Below are 19,430 nucleotides of genomic sequence, written 5' to 3' on the forward strand. Positions count from 1 at the left end.
TTTTTTTTTTTTTTTTTTGCAATTTTCTCAAGATGACTGCTTCATTTTCTCTGATGGGAGCAGCCCTCTAGGCACACTGGGGTGGATAAAGTTGGTAGAATGAGCTGGTGAGGTTGTGAGAAGGCCCCTGCCTAACCCTCTTTCCTTCTTGCTTGTACAGAGCCAGAACAAGTAAGTGATTTGATATGCCTCCCTTCGCAAAATAGCTGGAGTCTGAAATTATCCTGGACATGTCCAGCCAGTGCTGTTAGTAAAATTGTGATCCTCATGTCAGATAAAGCCTGGAAAAATGAGCCAAATTGCAGCGGATCAGTGGTGATTCAAGAACTTCAGCCTGTCAAAGTCTACCAAATTAAAATAAAAACTTTTTGGTACGACCAATATGCAGTCTCAGACACTGTGGAGTGCTCCATCAATAGTACAGGTGAGCTCTAAGACCATCTCAGTGTAAATTATGTGTTAATCCTGCAGTTGGGCCACAGCAAATGAAGTAATGGTTTCTGAAAAAGCCCATTCCATTTGGAGGGTACCAATTGTTTCACACATTTTTGGCCCCAATTGTTTGTCCAAAGATCTTATGTTTTCTTTCTGTGTCCAGTGGTTCTGCTTGGATCCCTTTTTGCGGTGCTGCTTCTGTTCGTCATCCTTTGCTTCCTGTTCTTTTACTTCAGGAGACCAAGGTAAGCTTGTTTGACATTGTGAACACTGATAGAAGAGAATATTTGTAGCTCAGGGTTGAACCCTGGGATTGCTCTCTGAGGGGTCTTTGGGGCTCGGCAGGCATTTCAATATCCAACTAGGTAACATCCTGAGCTAGCTAGCACCACTAGTACTGATGGTATTACCTGGTTGAGTAATGAAATGTCTGTAAGAAAACAACCAAGTGCGGAGAGCATCTTGGACTTTGAGTAATGCACGGGTCATGCTGATGGACAACTGAGTTCCAGAGTTTCTGGAAATGGGTCTTGCATTGTTGACTTCAGTTCAGCAGTGTCCTGTCTGGCATTCTCTGTACCGATGAGGATGGGAGCACTAACAAATGCTGCCCAAGTGTCACTTCCAATTTTCCTCCCTTGCTTTCAGAAGGACAGATGCCTCGGAGGAGCAGAATCCAGACGTGGGATTGTCTGGGTGAGAATAAATTTTAAGATTTTTAGAAGAGAAGCACCATATTATCTTGTTTGAGGCCAAGCAATGATGAAGGCAAGCACTCCCTAGGATTAGAAATAGAAGGGAGGGAGGGAGAGAAGAGGGGGGAGAGAGAGGGAGGGAAGGAGAGAGTGAGAGGGACAGAGAGGGAGGGAGGGAGAAAGGGAGAGGGAGGCAGGGAAGGAGAGAGGGAGAGAGAGAGACAGAGGGAGAGAGAAAGAGTGAATGAGGGAGGGAGAGAGGGTGAGGGAGAGAGGGAAGAGAGAGAGAGACAGAAAGAGGGAGGGAAGGAGAGAAGGAGAAAGAGAATGGGAGAGGGAGGGAGGGAGAGAGAGGGGGGAGGGAAGGAGAGAGAGAGAGACAGGGAGAGAGGGGGGAGGGAGAGAGAGAGAGAGAGGTGCGATGTAGGCCAGAAGTAGGGAGATGAAGGAATGGCCTTGAAGAACAGGAGAAGAGTTGCTACTAAGGCAATGGGCAGATAAGAGGGGGTTGAGCCTGGGCCAAGAAAAAAATGGTCTCAGACAACCCCCTACTTAGTTCAGGTGAAAATAAAGTGGGTGCAGAAAAGCCCATTCAGACTTGCAAGGTTCTGTTATTATAGCTTTACAATAAAAGGAGTAGCGACCTACAGGTCATTGGTTTCCTAATCCTTGAAGGATTCCCACCAAACTACTTGGAGTAACCTCACCCAACCTGCACCTTTTGGTATCGAAACGATCCAATTTCTCTACTTTTTATCTGTCACAGAGTCCTTGGTGCAGTACCTGTGTCGGCTTTCCCACGCCATTGCTACGAGAAGCTGTCAGACAGCGCCTTCGGCTTTGCTGTTGAATACCAGGTATGAAGTTGGAGGCAGGGTTTGTTGTCCAGTAGAGATACACACGACTGGCATAGAGAAGAATCCATCATCCAAATCCCATGTCTCTAGGCAGAGCTTAGAAACTACTCTGTCTGCAGTGCCCAAAATCCAACGATTCCCAGCATTGACAGTCAGAGGCTCCTGGGCTGTTGGTTTGCCTCAGGACGGAGCATTCTGGGAAACAAGGATTTTGCTCCACTGAGCTTTCTCTTTGTATACGGGTGAGTGTCTAAAGGAGTTTCAATGGATCAGACATTCCTTTTGATTAAACATTTCTGGAGAAAAGCTGAAGGCAGGACAAGAAGCAATGGATGGAAACTAATCAAGGAGAGAAGCAACCTAGAACTAAGGAGAAATTTCCTGACAGTTAGAACAATTAACCAATGGAACAACCTGCCTCCAGAAGCAGTGAATGCTTCAGCACTGGAAGTTTTTAAGAAGAGACTGGACAGCCATTTGTCTGAAATGGTATAGGGTTTCCTGGCTGAGCAAGGATTTGGACTAGATCAGGGTTTTTCGACCTTTTCACCCATTGTACCACTTTTAGGATATGGCAACATCCGAGTACCACCAGTCGCCTAGCAAAGTATCAAAAACTTGATGACCCCAAAAAAAAAAAAGGAAAAAAGTGATAAAGTACAGGTAGTCCTTGACTTACAACAGTTCGCTCAGTGACTGTTCGAAGTTACAATGGCACTGAAAAAAGTGCCCCCCAAGCCACAGCTGAGCAAGACGCCTGCCTGCCCACCCGGCCGCGCTCTTCCTCCTGTCCGAGGTTTTCATTGTGAGCATTTCTGCTGAGGATTGGCAGCGGGGGTGGGGTGGGGGGTGTTTGGTTTTTATTCCCCCCTGTCTGCTGGGTGGTTGCAGCAGGTTTTGGTCACTTCACATGACCCTGGGACACTGTGACCGTCATAAATATGAATCAGTTGCCAAGCATCTGAATGTAAATCACAAGACCCTGGAGATGCTGCAACATTCCAGCTGATTGGTGCTTCTTCTGGACTCAGCAGAAGCACCAGGATCAGCGCCGAGCTCCAGCTGGAGCCAGCGCTGATCCTGGTGCTTCCTCTAAGCCCTGATGCCCTGCAGCTCCAGCCATCTCTCGCTCAGGCTTGTGCGGTGCTGCCACTGGTTCAGCTCATTCCCCTCCCCCACTACCACTTTTCTGGGATGGTCACGTACCACCTGCCAGGTGCCAATGTACCACAGGTGGTACCCGTACCACTGGTTGAAAAGCCCTGGACTAGATGACCTCCAAGGTCGACCATGAATGCTGCTATTGCTCTATGTTCCATGTATCTTAATGTATATAAATGGATTCAATATAAAAAAAATGGATTCAATTCCTGTTGCTCGCTGTTGTGCTACTGCAAAACATTAGAAAAACAAAGTGCACTGACATTGAATCAGTGATATTTACCGTTGGAGTTTTTTCCCCCTTCCATTTTCTCTTTTTAAAAAATTAATAAATTGTGTGTTTTAGTTCTTGCCCTGGGACTTTGCACAAAAATGTCATGTCACGGTAACAATTCTCCCTTCAGTGATAATGTTGCCCAAGGGAGACTCCCTACGTTTCCCATTTTAAATCATCCTTTTATTCTGCATGAATGTGCAAGTTCTCTACAAAAGGATTGTATGTTCCAGTGTAGTCTACATTGGTTAGACTCCACTTTGCCTATGGTGTCAAGTTCTGAGCCCCCACAGAATCAAAGAAATTGGAACAGGAGCTCTAATTACGTTCTTCAAATACTCACCAGGATATCCCATAGAAGAACATCTAAACTTCTTTCAAAGGAAGGTACTTTTTTTTCTTTAAAAGGCAACTGGACTGGGGTTGTTGTTGTTGTTGTTTGCACTGTTCCAATATCAAAGAATAGGTCAACCTATTCTTCAAGGCATCTGAAGAGAAGAGCAAGAAAGACGATGAGGGGGCTGGAGGCTAAAATATATGAAGAAAGTTTGCTGGAATTGGATATGTCTACTCTAGTGAAAAGGACTAGGGATGACATGATACACGTGTTCCAATATTTAACGGGCTGCTACAAAGAAGAGGACATCAACCTGTTCTCCAAAGCACCTGAAGGAAGGCCAAGAAGCAATGGATGAAAACTAATCAAGGTGAGAAGCAACCTGGAATTGAGGAGAAATTTCCTGAGAGTGAGAACAATTAAAGAGTGGAACGACCGAAGTTGTAGGTGCTCCAACACTGGATGTTTTTAAGAAGGGATTGGACAACCATTTGTTTGAAATGATATAGAGTTTTCTGCTTGAGGTGGGCTAGAAGACTTCCAAGGTCCCTTCCAACTCTGTTGTTCCGTTATTCCATTATTTTCCTTGAGGAGGAAGAAGAAGAAAACATTTCACTTCTTATCCAAGAAGCTTCATCAGTTCTGATGGTGGTGGTGGGGATGGAAGGATAGGTACTGATAGGATGGGGGGAGGGGAATAGAAGGATTTTTTTTCTTTGCAGTAATCTGGTCATTAGCACTCTCTCTGAGAGTTATTGAGGACACTTGGGGGTTTATCTGTGCCTCAGGATCACTTGAATCAGAGTGCAAATGGATGTAGAATCTTCTTGGGACTGCTGCAAGGACTGCATTCTTCTTCTTCCTCAAGAAAAAAAAAGTCCAGCTGCCTTTTGAAGGGAAAAAAAAGCACCTTTGAGACAATTATGACCAGGATGACTGACAATCTCCACAAGATCTAAACTTCCCCCATTGGTCTTCGAATAATAGATTTAGATTGCTATGGTCTCCCTCAAAACAATGGCAAGAAAGCAATGCCTGGAGTACTATTAACCTGACATTCCCCAAGAGGATAGAGTCTGCAACTCCTAGAATTCCCCCAAAGAATGACTATGCCTTTTGGGAATCTCACGTCCTGAGGTATGCCAAGGGAGGGGGAAGGGGCAAGATGAGGGAAAGCTAGCCCAGCATGATCTAATATTTGAATTATACAGGTTGCCCTCAACTTACAACAGTTCATTTAGTGACCGTTCAAAGCTACAACGGCACAAAAACAAAAGTGACTTGTGACCATTTTTCACACTTGCGGCCATTGCAACATCCCCGTGGTCATGTGATCAAAATTCAGGCCCTTGGCAACTGGATCATACTTATGATGTTTGCAGTTTCTCAGGATCATGTGATCACCTTTTGCGACCTTCTGACAAACAAAATCAGCGGGGAAGCCAGATTCACTAAGTTAACAACTGCAGTAACTTAACAATTGTGGCAAGAGAGGTTTAAAATGGGGCAAAACTCACTTAACAAATGTCTCCCTTAGCAACAGAAATTTTGGGCTCTATTAGGGTCGTAAGTCAAGGACTACCTGTATATTTATTTATATATGTTCCCGATTGGAAGCATTCTTTGATTACACCGGCAATCTGCTTTCCTTGGAGGGAGGGGTAGTTTGCAGATCCCCACCTAGCTATTTCTTGTTTGTCTTCATAACTTTGTGAAATATCTATAAATACATTGTTCCTAACAGTGCCAACATCAGTTATGCAGAAAGAGTAGGCAAAGCAAGTGTTAGCACCTGAGTTGTTGATACTTCCTAAATTAACTTGCAACCACCGCATCCACTGTTCTTAGAAACTATTGTGGTTTTCAATTTTACTTCTGCAAAGCTTGAATTTCCACTTGGTTCAATTGGATTTGAGTCACACATTGCAAATATGAACAAGTAAACATCAGTTTTCATAGTAAGCTCTAATCTTATTGATCCCTTTCCTTGTCCTACCTTGAAATATATTTGTTAAAAAGGAGTGCTCCATATCTCAACTGCCCCATATCATATTCAGCTTTTTATATTAATATGTCCTCAGTTTTCTTCCATTTGTTAGCATCTCTGTTCTTGCTTTGTATAAGAGTTTCCAGACTGATAAAAACTCAGCAGTTTGTTATATAAGCAACCCACTGCAAATATCCCCATTATCAGCAATTCAAATTGCTGGAATGTTTATAACCTCATCTTATTCATCTCAATAAATCTTATTAAAGAGAAATCTGCAAAAATGATGTTTGGAAAAGAGTCGTTTTCCATTTTTGACGGTTGTTAAAAATTCATAATAGCTGGTTTTCTTTTTAAAGACCTCAGAAGCTTCAGAAAGGCACGTTTTAAATAAACAGACACTAAGCAACAGATTTTCTTAGCTATCCAGATGAAAACGCCCATTAGCCTTCTCCCAGTACCTTTCACATTTACGGATTTTAGGAATCCTCAGCAATAGCAATGCTTACTGGGATTTCTTGCAGTTTAAGCTCACTCATCTTGTGGCTGCCATGGGGAAGATTTGGCAACAGCATCATAGCTCAGTGGTCCTCTGTAGTGTGTTGTATTCTTGTATACCTTTTTCACCATATCTGCTGAAATGCCTGGTTTGTCTGTCATCAGGCAAACTTTTGGTATGAATGATGGGTTCCCAGATGTTATCGGTCTGGCTTCACTTAACAGGTTCACTTAGGAAAGGTTTTTTTTTTCCCAGGGGGAGCATGGGTTGAGGGTGAGGAAGGGATTGTCCAGCTCCACACCTGAGCTGGATCCAATCAAAATATGGTTCAGAATTTCATTCAAGGAAATCAATTTTCAGTATTTTGTGTTTCTCCACCAATTTTCATGTATGGAATCATTGACTTTGGTGGACAAAAACTATATGTAGACTTACGACTACAATTGAGCCCACAATTTCTGTTCTTAAGTGAGACATTTGTTGAGTTTTGCCCCATTTTACAATTTTTCTTGCCACTGTTGTTAAGTGGATCACTGCCATTGATAAGTTAGCAACCTGATTGTTAAGTGAATCTGGCTCACCCACTGACTTGGCTTGTCAGAAGGTCACAAAAGGTGATGATCACATGACCCTGGGATAAAATGCAGTCCAGTTGCCCAGGGTCTGAATTTTGATCATGTGGCCAGGGGGATGCTGCAAAGGTCGTAACTATGAAAATCGGTCATAAGTCACATTTTTCAGTGCCGTTGTAACTTTGAGCGGTCACTAAAGGAACTCTTGTAAGTCGAGGACTACCTAAAATTCCTTTGATCTAGGATGCAAAGGAACAGAGTTGTTGTGGGTGGATTTCAAATAAAATAGCCTCGGACCTCTCAAATTTTTAAGAAATCTCTGCATCTTCAACCATTGATGTGAGCATCAATCCCAAGGCACGATGGCTGAGGGTGTTGGGACTTGTAACCTAACACAACTGCAGAGCAACTGGTCGGGAAGATGTCTATCCTCATCCTGTTAGCATTAAATGTCAATAGACCTCGTGGGACTTATTCTAAACAGACACATCGGAAAAAGGTTGAGAACAAGGAGCGAAGGCAGGGATAGAATCAAGATTACAAGAAGTGATACTACTGCTTTATAACACCTGGTAAGACCACACTTGGAATACTGCATCCAGTTTTGGTTACCACAATATCAAAAAATGTTGAGACGCTGGAAAAAGTGCAGACAAGAGCAATAAAGATGATTGAGGGAGGTGGAGCTGGAGGCTAAAACATATGAAGAATGTTTGCAGGAATTGTGTATGTCTAGCCTAGTGAAAAGAAGAACTGGGGTGACATGATAGCAGTGTTCCAATATCTCAGGGGCTGCCACAAAGAAGAGGGAGTCAAGCTATTCTCCAAAGCACCTGAAGGCAGGACAAGAAGCAACAGATGGAAACTGAACAAAAAGAGAAGCCACCTAGAACTAAGGAGAAACTTCCTGACAGTAAGAACAATCAATCAGTGAAACAACTTGCCTTCAGAAGTAGTGTGTGCTCCAATACAAGAGGCATTTTAAGAAGGGATTGGACAGGTCTCCTGCTTGATCAGGAGGTTGGACTAGAAGACCTCCAAGATCCCTTCCAACTCTGTTATTCTGTTATTTAAAGGAAGACTATTTCCAATATAGTAACACTCTTGCTTGACAGCTTGTTTTCGCTATTTGCTTTTGCTTTGTCTTATTTTGGAAGCCCTCTGTGCCCTGCTTTACTGAGTCAATATTTCTTCTTTCCTTGTCTTCATAATAGCAACTGCAGGACACGGGGACAGATCAGCTCCAGAGTGTCGCCCAGCAGCATGAAAATCAAGCTAAGAATCGCTATAGCAACGTTCTGCCATGTAAGTTCCATTCCCTTACCTCGCGAGCCTTTTCATTATTTTATTCTTTCCAACTCATCGGAATGAACCCATTGGAAGGGGCTCTCTCTGTCCATCTGCAGGAAAATGACCAGAATGAGATCCAGTCTGGGCTGGAGGATGAAGTCAGCAAAAGAAGGATTGAGTTTAAATCTGGGCTTGAAGAGGCCATGGACTACTGAAAGCATCTTTGGGGGAGATACAGTCAAGCAGCCTCTTGAACTGTGAATTGTGAGCTGCCCAATGGCCTCAAATTGAACGAATGAATAGTTTCCATTCTAAGCCCTCCTCCCTCCTGCTTGGAAGACCCAGAATAGGATATATGCAGTCTGCCCTATGCTTCCCTGTGCACTACTACAGAAACACAATGTCAGTCCCCATAAACAAATAATGACAGATTGAGTTGCTTTTGAGGAGTATCTTTATACTGGTGGCATATAAAACCCTGGTGGGGCAGGGGCTAGAATGCAGTATTGCGGGCTAACTGTGCCCACAGTCTAGAGTTTGATCCTGATGGGCTCAAGGTTGACTCAGCCTTTCATTCTTCTGGGATCGGCCAAACGAGGACCCAGATTGTTGGGGCCAATAGGCTGACATTGTAAATCACTCAGAGACTGCTGTAAAGCACTATGGAGCAGTATGTAAATCTAAGTGCTATCGCTATTTATTGTTGTTAGCCAACAGACAGAATCTTGCCAGATTAAAACAACAATATGCATAACTATAGATATATTCTGTAAACTGCGCTAGGGAGGCTTCATTTTTGCCCACTTCCTGCCTATTAGATATTCCAAGCTTCATTGATTCTTTGTCCTCTGGAAACAGTCTTTCCCTCCTGGGACTCCAGACTACATTCCACCATACATACACACACACACACACACACACACAAAACAAAGGGGGAAGACAGAAACTCTCCAGGGGCATCTTCAAAAGGGTCAAAAAGTCAAACGGGCAGTTGTGTGATCCAAGCCCTTTCCCCCAGCCTGGTATTTTTGACCACCCTGTAGACATCTCTGACTATACACACCGTTCAAGACTGATTTGCACTTTCACCTATATTCTGCTTTGCTCGCAACTTGACAAAGAAAAGGGAGGAGGTGGGATGGAATGCAAGAGTAGAGGGAATTGCATCTGAGCATCACCGGTTCCCGTCAGACGGTGCTCCAGCCCAAGGACATTTTGAGCAGGTGGATTAGCATGGCCGCTGGTTCCCATAACAATATGGAAAGAAGTGATTGGTGGACGTAATGGATTATGGGTGGCCCATAGGGAAAAGGGGGGATTAACTATGCTAGCTTTTTGCGTGGGAAACCCAGAGCTGGTTTCGCTTCGATTGTGCCAATATGGTTTATTCAGTAAAGTTTATACTCTTGGTAAAATAATGTTCTAGGAGCTTTTGTTTTCACCAACTAGATAGAGGGCATGTTGTATATCATTACCTAGAAGAAAGTACAGGTGCCTCTTATGGCCAGTAATGGTAAAGGAATTGAAAAGCATTCCAAAAGTTGTGTTTGGCAAGCTTTGCCTATATTTTCGTTCCGGAATTTCACCCATTACACTTAATGTAAAAGATCCTGCTTGAACTTTGAACATCCCGCTGTAGAAGTCTGATTCAAGTCTAATTGTTTTTGGTGCAACTCAACAGTCACCATTCCACAGAGGACACTTTAATGCTCTACACTGGTGCTTGAGAATCACTGATCTTTATCTAGAATTCTGGGTCAAGGTAATATAATGGAGACAATGCTGGATTTCAACCGGACAGACTGAGGTCCTGTGTGTTTCTGATCTTCAGTGCTATTCTTTTGCTCTCAATCTTCTCCTGAGTGCCATTTTTGGTTCTTTCTCCACAGATGACCATGCACGAGTCCAGCTCACTCTCAAGCAAGAAGACCCCTATTCAGACTACATCAATGCCAGCTACATGCCTGTATGTCTTCGCTATTGCCTTTTTGGGATGAGATGTTGGCTAAGAGTGCTGAAAAAGTAGATTGAAGCCAGTTCGAGTCTCTGAGCTACTCATGCTGGAACATGTTTAAAGCATTCCAAATTAACTCTAAATGCCAAGATGAATAATGTACAATCCTGATACTGGATGTTATATCCAGAAGCCTTTCATAGTTGCTAGTGAATTGCCATTTTTAGTGTGACAGAAGAGAGGAATGATTAAATAATGGACAGGCCATATTCAGAACAGAACAGAACAAAATGGAAGGGAACTTGGAGGTCTTCTAGTCAAACCCCCTGCTCAGGCAGGAAACCTTATACTATTTCAGACAAATCGTTGTCCAATCTCTTCTTTAAAACCTCCAGTGTTGGAGCACCTACAATTTCTGGAGACCTGTCATTCCACTGATTAATTGTTCTAAGTATCAGGAAAATTTCTCCTTAGTTCCAGGTTGCTTCTCTCCTTGATTAGTTTTCATCCATTGCTTCTTGTCCTGCCTTCAGGTGCTTTGGAGAATAGGTTGATGCCCTCTTCTTTGTAGCAGCCCCTTAGATATTGGAACATGTGTATCATGTCATCCCCTAGTCCTTTTCACTAGATTAGACATATCCAATTCCAGTAAACTTTCTTCATATATTTTAGCCTCCAGTCCCCTAATCATCTTTGTTGCTCTTCTCTGCACTCTTTCTAGAGTCTCAACATCTTTTTTACATCGTGGCGACCAAAACTGGATGCAGTATTCCAAGTGTGGTCTTAGCAAGGCATTATAAAGTGGTATTAACACTTCATGTGATCTTAATTCTATCCCTCTATTAATGCAACCTAGGACTGTGTTGGCTTTTTTGGCAGCTGCAGAAATTTCACTATATTTGATCATACATTTCACTACATTTAAACATACAGTGTTAATGACACCAAATGTGGGTGTCCTGGATCCAGTTATTTTGATACACCTTTTTTGGGGGGGAGGATTTCAGCCCTGCAGCCCAAAAGCCAAATATGATCTCCAGCCTGAAAATAGTTGCCTCTCCCTATCTTCCATCACTGATACTGCTAACTGGAAGTATTATTTCCATTTGATGCAATATATGTTTGGCCTTCGATGTCTAATGTAATTTGGACTCTAGTTTTTTCCCCTCCAAACCTTTCATCTTCACTTAACAAATGCCATTTTGGGAGTCTGCTTTGGCTTCGCCCGTCATATTGCAGAGTAGTAGTCGTAAATGAGCACCACATATCGAAGTGCTTGCTTTTAGGCCAGCTCCTGTAGACGGTCATCTCTAAATTGTGTTCTCCTCTTTGGGATCTATTAGTCTGGGAGCCTATGTACTCCTAATGACTTAATGGGAAGTAATGCAATTTTAGTCCAAGTGCAGGCGCATGAGGAGACATCGCTCTGCCTTTCTGAAACAATTGTTTTGTTGACTTCTCCCGAGTCTCAGAACAACGCTTCGTTTTGACCAAGGCAGCCTTGAGCATAACATGCAACAGCTTTAGAAATACAAAAATGATTTTAAAAATGAACCAATGTTTTTCTGTGTGTTGTTGTTGTTAGTTGCAAAGTCATGTCTGACCAATCGCAACCCCATGGACAACATTCCTCCAGGCCTTTCTGTCCTCTACCATCTTCTGGAGACCATTTAAGCTCACGCCTACTGCTTCAGTGACTCCCTCCAGCCACCTCGTTCTCTGTTGTCCCCTCCTTCTCTTGCCCTCAATCTTTCCCAGCAGTAGGCCCTTCTCCAGTGAGTCCTTCCTTCTCATTAGGTGGCCAAAGTATTTGAGTTTCAACTTCAGGATCTGGCCTTCTAAAGAGCAGTCAGGCTTGATCTCCTCTAGAACTGACCAGTTTGAATGCCTTGCAGTCCAGGGGACTCGCAGGAGTCTTCTCCAGCACCATAGTTCAAAGGCCTCAATTCTTTTGCACTCAGCCTTTCTTATGGTCCAAGTTTCGAATTGATGTGACACCTCTCTCCTCCCAAGGGCTGCAAGAAGGAGAAGGAGTTCATCGCAGCTCAGGGACCATTGCCTGCCACACTCCATGACTTCTGGCGCATGATATGGGAGCAGCACGTCACAACCATAGTCATGCTCACAAATTGCGTTGAGAATGGAAGGGTGAGAATGGCCCTTTGTTTCAGCCCCAAGGATGCTCTTGGGAGATGCAATGCTGGGTTTAAAAATGCTTTGCTTTTTTATCACAGAATCCAAATGTCATGGCTGCATCTCACCCATCCAAGCTTCATGAGCTGACAGCCATGGGGGGGGGGAGGGAAATTTTGTAATGGAAGGGAGAAGGTGAGAATGGAAGCCCAGCGGAGCCATGTAAGAAGCTCCAGCCAGCCAAGGTCAAGTAACGATATGCAGAGCTGGAAACCAAGCACCTGTTTCCTAAACAATATACAAGCACCTGATTGGACATTTGCAGATAACTGGCGGGGGGGAATGGCCAGGGGGGTAGGGGAGAAGAACTTTCCTTTCCTTAGATTTAGCTTACGCTACTTCTGTAATAATTTAAAGTATAGTCTTGACCAGGGGTAGGCAACCTTGGCTCTTTTATGACTCGTGGACTTCAACTCCCAGAATTCCTGAGCCAGCCATGCTGGCTCAGGAATTCTGGGAGTTGATGTCCACGAGTCATAAAAGAGCCAAGGTTGCCTACCCCTGGTCTTGGCAAAACAAATGGCCAGGAGTGTTTCTTTGCTAGATGACTGAATGGGACAGTTGACACCAAATTTGACAGGCATCTAATAACTTTACCATGTGTCCCCAATGCTACAAATTCCATCAAATGTCCTGTACTCTCCAATTTTTCTCCTGACCAGGTGAAATGTGAACACTACTGGCCCTTGGACTACACCCCCTGCACTTATGATGATATTACTGTATCTGTTATCACAGAAACTATTCTCCCTGATTGGTCTGTCCGTGACTTCTGTATCAAGCAGGTGAGTGATTGAGACTTGAAGCTACCTTCTCCTTCTGAGCTTAAAATACACTCAGAAGTGCTGCATGGATCAATCCTTTTCAAGTGATTTCCACCTAGAGAGCCCAAGAAAAAATACACCATCATTTTCCATGCTCAGGTACCTATGAGAGTCAGAAAGGGATATAGGGGAAAAGAAAGGGAAGTAGGCATGGATGAATATCAAGAATTCCCAAGTACAGGGGAAAAAATCTTACTTCCCCAAATTTGTTTCTTGGTTTTGGGAATATCTGAATTATGTGTTTCTCAACAGGTGAGCATGTCTGAAGTTCGCCATGCTAGGCATTATCACTACACATCATGGCCAGATCATGGAGTGCCCCAAACCACGGAAACCATTCTTCGTTTCCGAGATCTTGTCAGGGAGGACTTGGACAAAATGAAGGATAATGGGCCAGTTCTGGTTCATTGCAGGTACATCAAATGGGAGTGAGAAGGTCTGGGGCAAGAAAAAAACCAAGGGGGAGTGGGGCACTCGTTACTCAGATCTTCTCCAATGGATCTGCTCAGAGTCACTCTTCTTTCTAAGCAAGGTGGCAATATTGATTAAGATCTTCTCATCTGTGGGACTTGGCTTCAGTCTCCCTTCACTTTCCAATAAATCAAGCACCGAGAAAGTCATAGATCATACTGGGGATGATGGATGTTGAAGTTCAAAATAGCTAGAGGGCCCCAGGCTGAATAAGGCTGATCTAGAATATCTCCCATGGTGTCTGCCTCACTAGATAGACCAGGCTGGAAAATCAACTCCACCAAAAACTAGAGCTATGCTTTATTAAGATAGGCTATAATCTCTACCCATACTGACACCAAACAACACCAGTTCGATTGGAGCAACACTAAAATCATCGGCCATGCTACCACCTGCCACGCTCATGAGTTCATCGAAGCCTGGCCAATCACAAGCAATTCCATCAACAGACATCTTGACCTACAACCAGCCTACAAACCCCTCAGGATCCAAATCAACCACACAGCCAACTAGAGACAGCACAGACCCTCAACCAACCCACACAAACCCCCTCCTCCCCCCACCAGCAGTTCACCTCCTAATGACCCTGGCCTGAGGTAACCTCCCCATCACAAGCCTCTCACTGATGACTCACACCTGACCCATCACAAGACCCATCACAAGACCCTCACCTGACACACCCACACCCGAAGCCCTTATAAACAGAAGAACATTGACACTGACATCCCCTAAACTCTGCAAAAGGTGTTACCTAGCCTGGTAACAAAACGTTTGGAAACTAACCCACAAGCTTGGAGAAGGAACCTTCACCCTCATAGACTATAATAACAGAATCTTGCAAGCTTGCTTGTGCTTTACTTTACCTTCTTATGCTCCAATGAATCAGGAACAAACCAGCCTGAGTGACTTCCAAATGCTATTTTGCTTCCCAGGACTATTTTAGCCCTCTCTGCTTATGTAACGTTCTTGCACATTTCTGTCAAATTCATCTTCCTTAGTCATACCATACATCTAGAGCAGGAGTCCTCAACCTTGGCAACTTTAAGACTTGTGGACTTCAATTCCCAGAATTCCTCAGCCCTCTCTGCTTATGTAACATTCTTGCATATTTCTGTCAAAGTCATCTTCCTTAGTCATAAAATACATCTAGAGCAGGGGTCCTCAATCTTGGCCACTTTAAGACTTGTGGACTTCAACTCCCAGAATTCCTCAACCAGCAAAAGCTGGGAGTTGAAGTCCACAAGTCTTAAGTGGCCAAGGTTGAGGACCCCTGATCTAGAGCATAGTTGTGGTTGTCCATGCCTGATTGCCTGTTTTTTTTCCTTCATTTTTCCACCTTTCCAGTGCTGGGGTGGGCCGGACAGGCACATTTATTTCTCTAGATTCACTCCTGTGTGAAGCCCAGGACCAAGGAGAGATTGGTGTCTTTTCATTTGTTGAGAAACTGAGAAGGAACCGTCCACTCATGATCCAGAATGAGGTGAGAGAATGGAAAACATTGACATGTAGAAGCAGGGCTTTTTTTGTCATAGAATGCCCAGAACGGAGTTCCAGTATCTTTTTTGGATGGAACCTTGTAGGGTAGGCAAGGCGGGTTGTATGACGTGTGTGAGTTCCGGCACCTTTTTTTCCCCCCAAAAAAAGCACTGTGTAGAAGCAGGTCTGATCTATGGGCAAACATCTCCTCTGAAATCTTTAGAGAATTTGTCAGGGAGAAGTGGGGGAGGGGGGGAATTACATATGTGCTCCACAGACCATTTTGAGAGTTCCTCTGGATCTGATCCATATCCCTTCTCATGTTGTACAGTTGTCAGGTACAAGTAGTCCTCAACTTATGACTACTACCGAGCCCAGAATTTCTGTTGCTAAGCAGGACATTTGTTAAGTGAGTTTTGTCCCGTTGTATGATCTTTCTTGCTACAGTTGTTAAGTGAATCATTGCAGTTGTTAAATTAGCAACACAGTTGTCAGGTTTTCCATCTGACTGTGTTTGTCAGAAGGTTGCAAAAAAGTGATCCTGTGACTCTGGGACATGGCAACCATCATAAATACAAGTCAGCTGCCAAGCGCCCGAATTTTGATCACGTGACCACAGGGATGCGGCAACGGTTGTAAGTGTGAGAAATGGTCATAGGTCCCTTTTTCCAGTGCCGCTGTAACTTTGGATGGTCATTAAATGAACTGTTGTAAGTGGAGGACTACCTGTACTTCTGAGATCCAAAAAGAAGGATTTAAGAAAATTGCTCCCCAACAAAAGACACTTCAACTTTCTCCAACCTGGATGACCTAATGTAAAATCTGACTCCCAGAATCCCTTTAGCCAGCATTGCCCTTGCTAAGAATTGTGGGAGTTGAAGTACATGAAGTATTTTGGAGACTGAAGGTGCCACTTGTTGAGTTAAGGACACTCTTAACTAATTGACTGACTCAACTAGCACTCACTTTGCAGTTATTTCAACACCATAAGGGCATTTTTATGTTCTCTGCCTTTCAAACAATGTTGCCTGAGCCTGGTTTGCTGTATTGTCGCTTCCTTTTTTTTAGCACACACATGTGCACAGATATGCACATAATTTACATATTTCTTGTTCTTGGAATTGCAGCCTTCCCTACATCTAGTCCTTAGATATGTTTGACAAGAATTTTCAACATCCCTATAATCTACATATGTAAACAACATCAAACTCAAGCCTTAAAAGTGACAATCTCTAATTCTCTATAGACAACAGGAATGCAGTTATTAAGAGATTTGCACCTAAAACACACTTTGTGGGCCCACTCATGAGTTCTGGTTTCCTTTTCTCAGATTGGTTGAATAAGCTATCCTTCTCATCCTTCTTATTACCTATTCCTTATCTTCTTATGACTATACTTTTGTTGCTTGTATCTTACGATTTATATTAATTGTTTTATTTAGTATTCTAGTATGATTTATGTTGATTGATTATTTAGTAACCTATGACCATTACTGAGTGCTGTATCTTATGATTTAAGATGAATGTTTTTTCATGATTATATGATTTATCATTTGTTGCTTGTATGTACCCTGAGAGCTTATGCACCAGAGACAAATTCCTTGTGTGTCCAATCACACTTGGCCAATAAAGAGTTCTATAAAGAATTCCATTCTATATTACGTGAATCCATAAAGCTTGTTTTACAAGCAACTATAGCTGTCAAAACTAAACAAAGTTCAGCATGACTGTAAAGTTGATTCATCCCACTTTTAAGGTCCTCTAAACTAGCAGCTAATATAGCAATGACTGATGATCCTTCAGGTAGAGTTCAACTGCTGATAACATCCTGAACACATTCCTTTTAGTTTTGTTAGCAACAGGACCAAAGGTATTTGAAAGAGGGGGTCAAAGAGGCCATCTGTGTTAAATTGAACAACTCTGCCTCAACAGAAAGGGAAGGATAGGAGCCCACCTCTCTCCTGTCCACAACCCAGTCCTTTCAGCAGTCCCAAGAAGGTTCCACACCCGTTTGCACTCTGATTCAGGTGACCCTGAGGGCACAGATAAACCCCCAATTGGCCTCAATGATCCTCAAGGCTAAGGACTGACCTTCAGAGTGCTAATGTCAGGATGACTGCAAAGAATATAAATCCTTCCATTCCCCACCAGTCAGTTAGACCTGAAGAAATGTTTTGAATGAGAAGTAGAAAATTTTTCAAGGAAAAAAATACACAAGAAAGTCCAGTTGCCTTTTAGAAAAGCATTTTTGGGACAGTACCAAAGGGACTGCTATTGTCTTTTTCTATGGGGTGCTTTTATTTTCCATCAAGAACTTCCTGGTCATTTTCTATCTAAGTATTAACTATTAACTAAGGCTTTGTAAAGCCTTAGTAAGACCACACCTGGAATACTGCATCCAGTTTTGGTCATCACATTACTAAAAAGATGTTGAGACTTTGGAAAAAGTGCAAAGAAGAGCAACTAAGATGATTAAAGGCCTGGAGACTGAAACATACAAAGGACGGTTGTAGGATTTGGGTATGGCCAATCTAGAGAAAAGAAGAACTAGGGGGGACATGATAGCAGTATTCCAGTATTTGAGAGATTGCCACAAAGAGGAGGGGTCAACTTATTTTCCAAAGCACCTGAGGGCAGGACAAGAAGCAATGGATGAAAACTAATCAAGGAGAGAAGCAACCTGGAATTAAGGAGAAACTTCCTAACACTGAGAACAATAAACCAATAAACCAGGCTTGCCTTCAGGAGTTGTGAGTGCTCCATCACTGGAGGCTTTTAAGAAGAGATTGGACAGCCACTTGTCTGAAATGGTATAGGGTCTCCTGCTTGAGCAAGGGGTTGGACTAGAGGACCTCCAAGTCCCTTCCAGTTCTATTCTGATTGATAGGACTCGTCTTGTTTAACTCCCAAGCCACTCAGTTGGTGCTTACATTTACTGTGACAAGATAAAGCTGCCTTGGAGTTGAGCTCTAGTCCTGGCGACTGCATCAATACATCTATTTTGTTATCTTGGCAACAGGAAGGAAACCGTTTGCCATTTTCTTGCAGTATTAATTTTTCAACCCTCAAAGGCTAGCCTGCTGCCCTGAAATTCTCTGTTGATCTCCCAGTGCCAACAGTTTTTGTTTTGACCTCCCAAGCTAAGTTACAGCCATGGATTTTTCTGGTGATCTTCCAGGACCAATTACTACTTCCAGATCCGATCTGGCTTAGCTTTTTGGAATCAGGCCAAGTCAGCTGGGCATTTCCCCCCAAGCTGGGCAAACGGGTATATGGTCTGGCAGGAACTGGGGTACATTTGAATCAATTCCCAACTGAGCTTGCCATGTGCATAGCTATACAAACAGCCACATTTCCCAGTGCGATTTCTGCATCACTGGGCTGTGTGTGTGTGTGTGTGTTTTAACGAATTGGCCAGCACCTCTGACCACCGCTGATGTTCCTGTGGGACAACTCAAATCAATTATTTATGCCATGTCTCTCTCTCTTTCCACAGGATCAGTATGTCTTTTTGCACCAGTGTCTCCTGGATGGGATCCAGTCTGCTTCAACGAATGCCGGGGTGATCCAGGAACATCCTGCTGTCTATGAAAACATCTTGGCTATGCAAGACTATGAGGTCTCCCGGGTGTGAGAGGCTTGGCTTTTACCCAGGCAAGAAGATGCCTACTTTCTATAGATTGCAAAACAATTGCCCCTCTCCCCCCAAAGATTGAGGCATTTCCCCCCCCCCTCTGAATTTAACTTCCATGTTTTAAATGGAGTAAATTTGCAAAAGCAAACTTCCCAGACTGTATAGGTAGTTTTTTTTTTCTCTGAAATAATTAATTATCGAAATAAAAATATTCCCAGTGATTCAGAGCCTCCCTTTTAGCCTCAAATAATAGTTTCGTCAATTAATTAAGTAAACATGACCGCCTTTAAAAAAATTATTGGCATACAAGATGACTAAGACAAAGCCACGATACAAAATTGAATCAAACACACTAAGTAACGTTTGAATCACGGAGAACTGAAGTATGAATGTCTTACTTTACCATGCTGTGCACAAGAAACATTTTTTTCCTGTTGACAATGAACTCATGTTCTTGATGTACACAACAGTTTGTCTACTCCTTTGCCCCAGCCATCCTCTTCTCTCACACCACTGTTCTGGGAATTGGGAGGAGAGGATGGGGGAGGGTAGCAATTGTGGCACAACAGCAGAGTTCTTCCTCCAATTATATACTGTGTGAAAGCCGGGCCCTAAAAGAGATTAAGACTGAAGCACACAGCCTGGCTGAATTATTTGGTTGCCTCAGCAACCTGAGTGTCAGCTCCACAATGTTGCCATGGAGAACTGTCACACACATACACTATATATACATATACATATACATATATGTGTATGTGTGTATGTGTATGTA

General features: G+C 43.2%; 1 protein-coding gene across 1 annotated transcript in view; it reads left to right on the top strand.

The window, feature by feature from the left end:
• The window catches only part of PTPRH (protein tyrosine phosphatase receptor type H), a 28,794-nt gene extending 10,136 nt beyond the window's left edge, over nucleotides 1–18,658 (top strand). The window contains exons 5-15 of the mRNA XM_029283019.1: nucleotides 161–424; nucleotides 599–680; nucleotides 1,084–1,131; nucleotides 1,897–1,987; nucleotides 8,032–8,122; nucleotides 9,997–10,073; nucleotides 12,075–12,209; nucleotides 12,917–13,039; nucleotides 13,331–13,491; nucleotides 14,894–15,029; nucleotides 18,521–18,658. Of these exons, the coding sequence (XP_029138852.1) occupies nucleotides 161–424; nucleotides 599–680; nucleotides 1,084–1,131; nucleotides 1,897–1,987; nucleotides 8,032–8,122; nucleotides 9,997–10,073; nucleotides 12,075–12,209; nucleotides 12,917–13,039; nucleotides 13,331–13,491; nucleotides 14,894–15,029; nucleotides 18,521–18,658 (1,346 nt within the window). The remainder of the gene's footprint in view (nucleotides 1–160; nucleotides 425–598; nucleotides 681–1,083; nucleotides 1,132–1,896; nucleotides 1,988–8,031; nucleotides 8,123–9,996; nucleotides 10,074–12,074; nucleotides 12,210–12,916; nucleotides 13,040–13,330; nucleotides 13,492–14,893; nucleotides 15,030–18,520) is intronic.
• Nucleotides 18,659–19,430: the final 772 nt, after the last annotated feature.

This window comes from Protobothrops mucrosquamatus, unplaced genomic scaffold, assembly GCF_001527695.2.
Source record: "Protobothrops mucrosquamatus isolate PMUCROS unplaced genomic scaffold, P.Mucros_1.0 scaffold8, whole genome shotgun sequence".
Lineage (NCBI taxonomy): Eukaryota > Metazoa > Chordata > Lepidosauria > Squamata > Viperidae > Protobothrops > Protobothrops mucrosquamatus.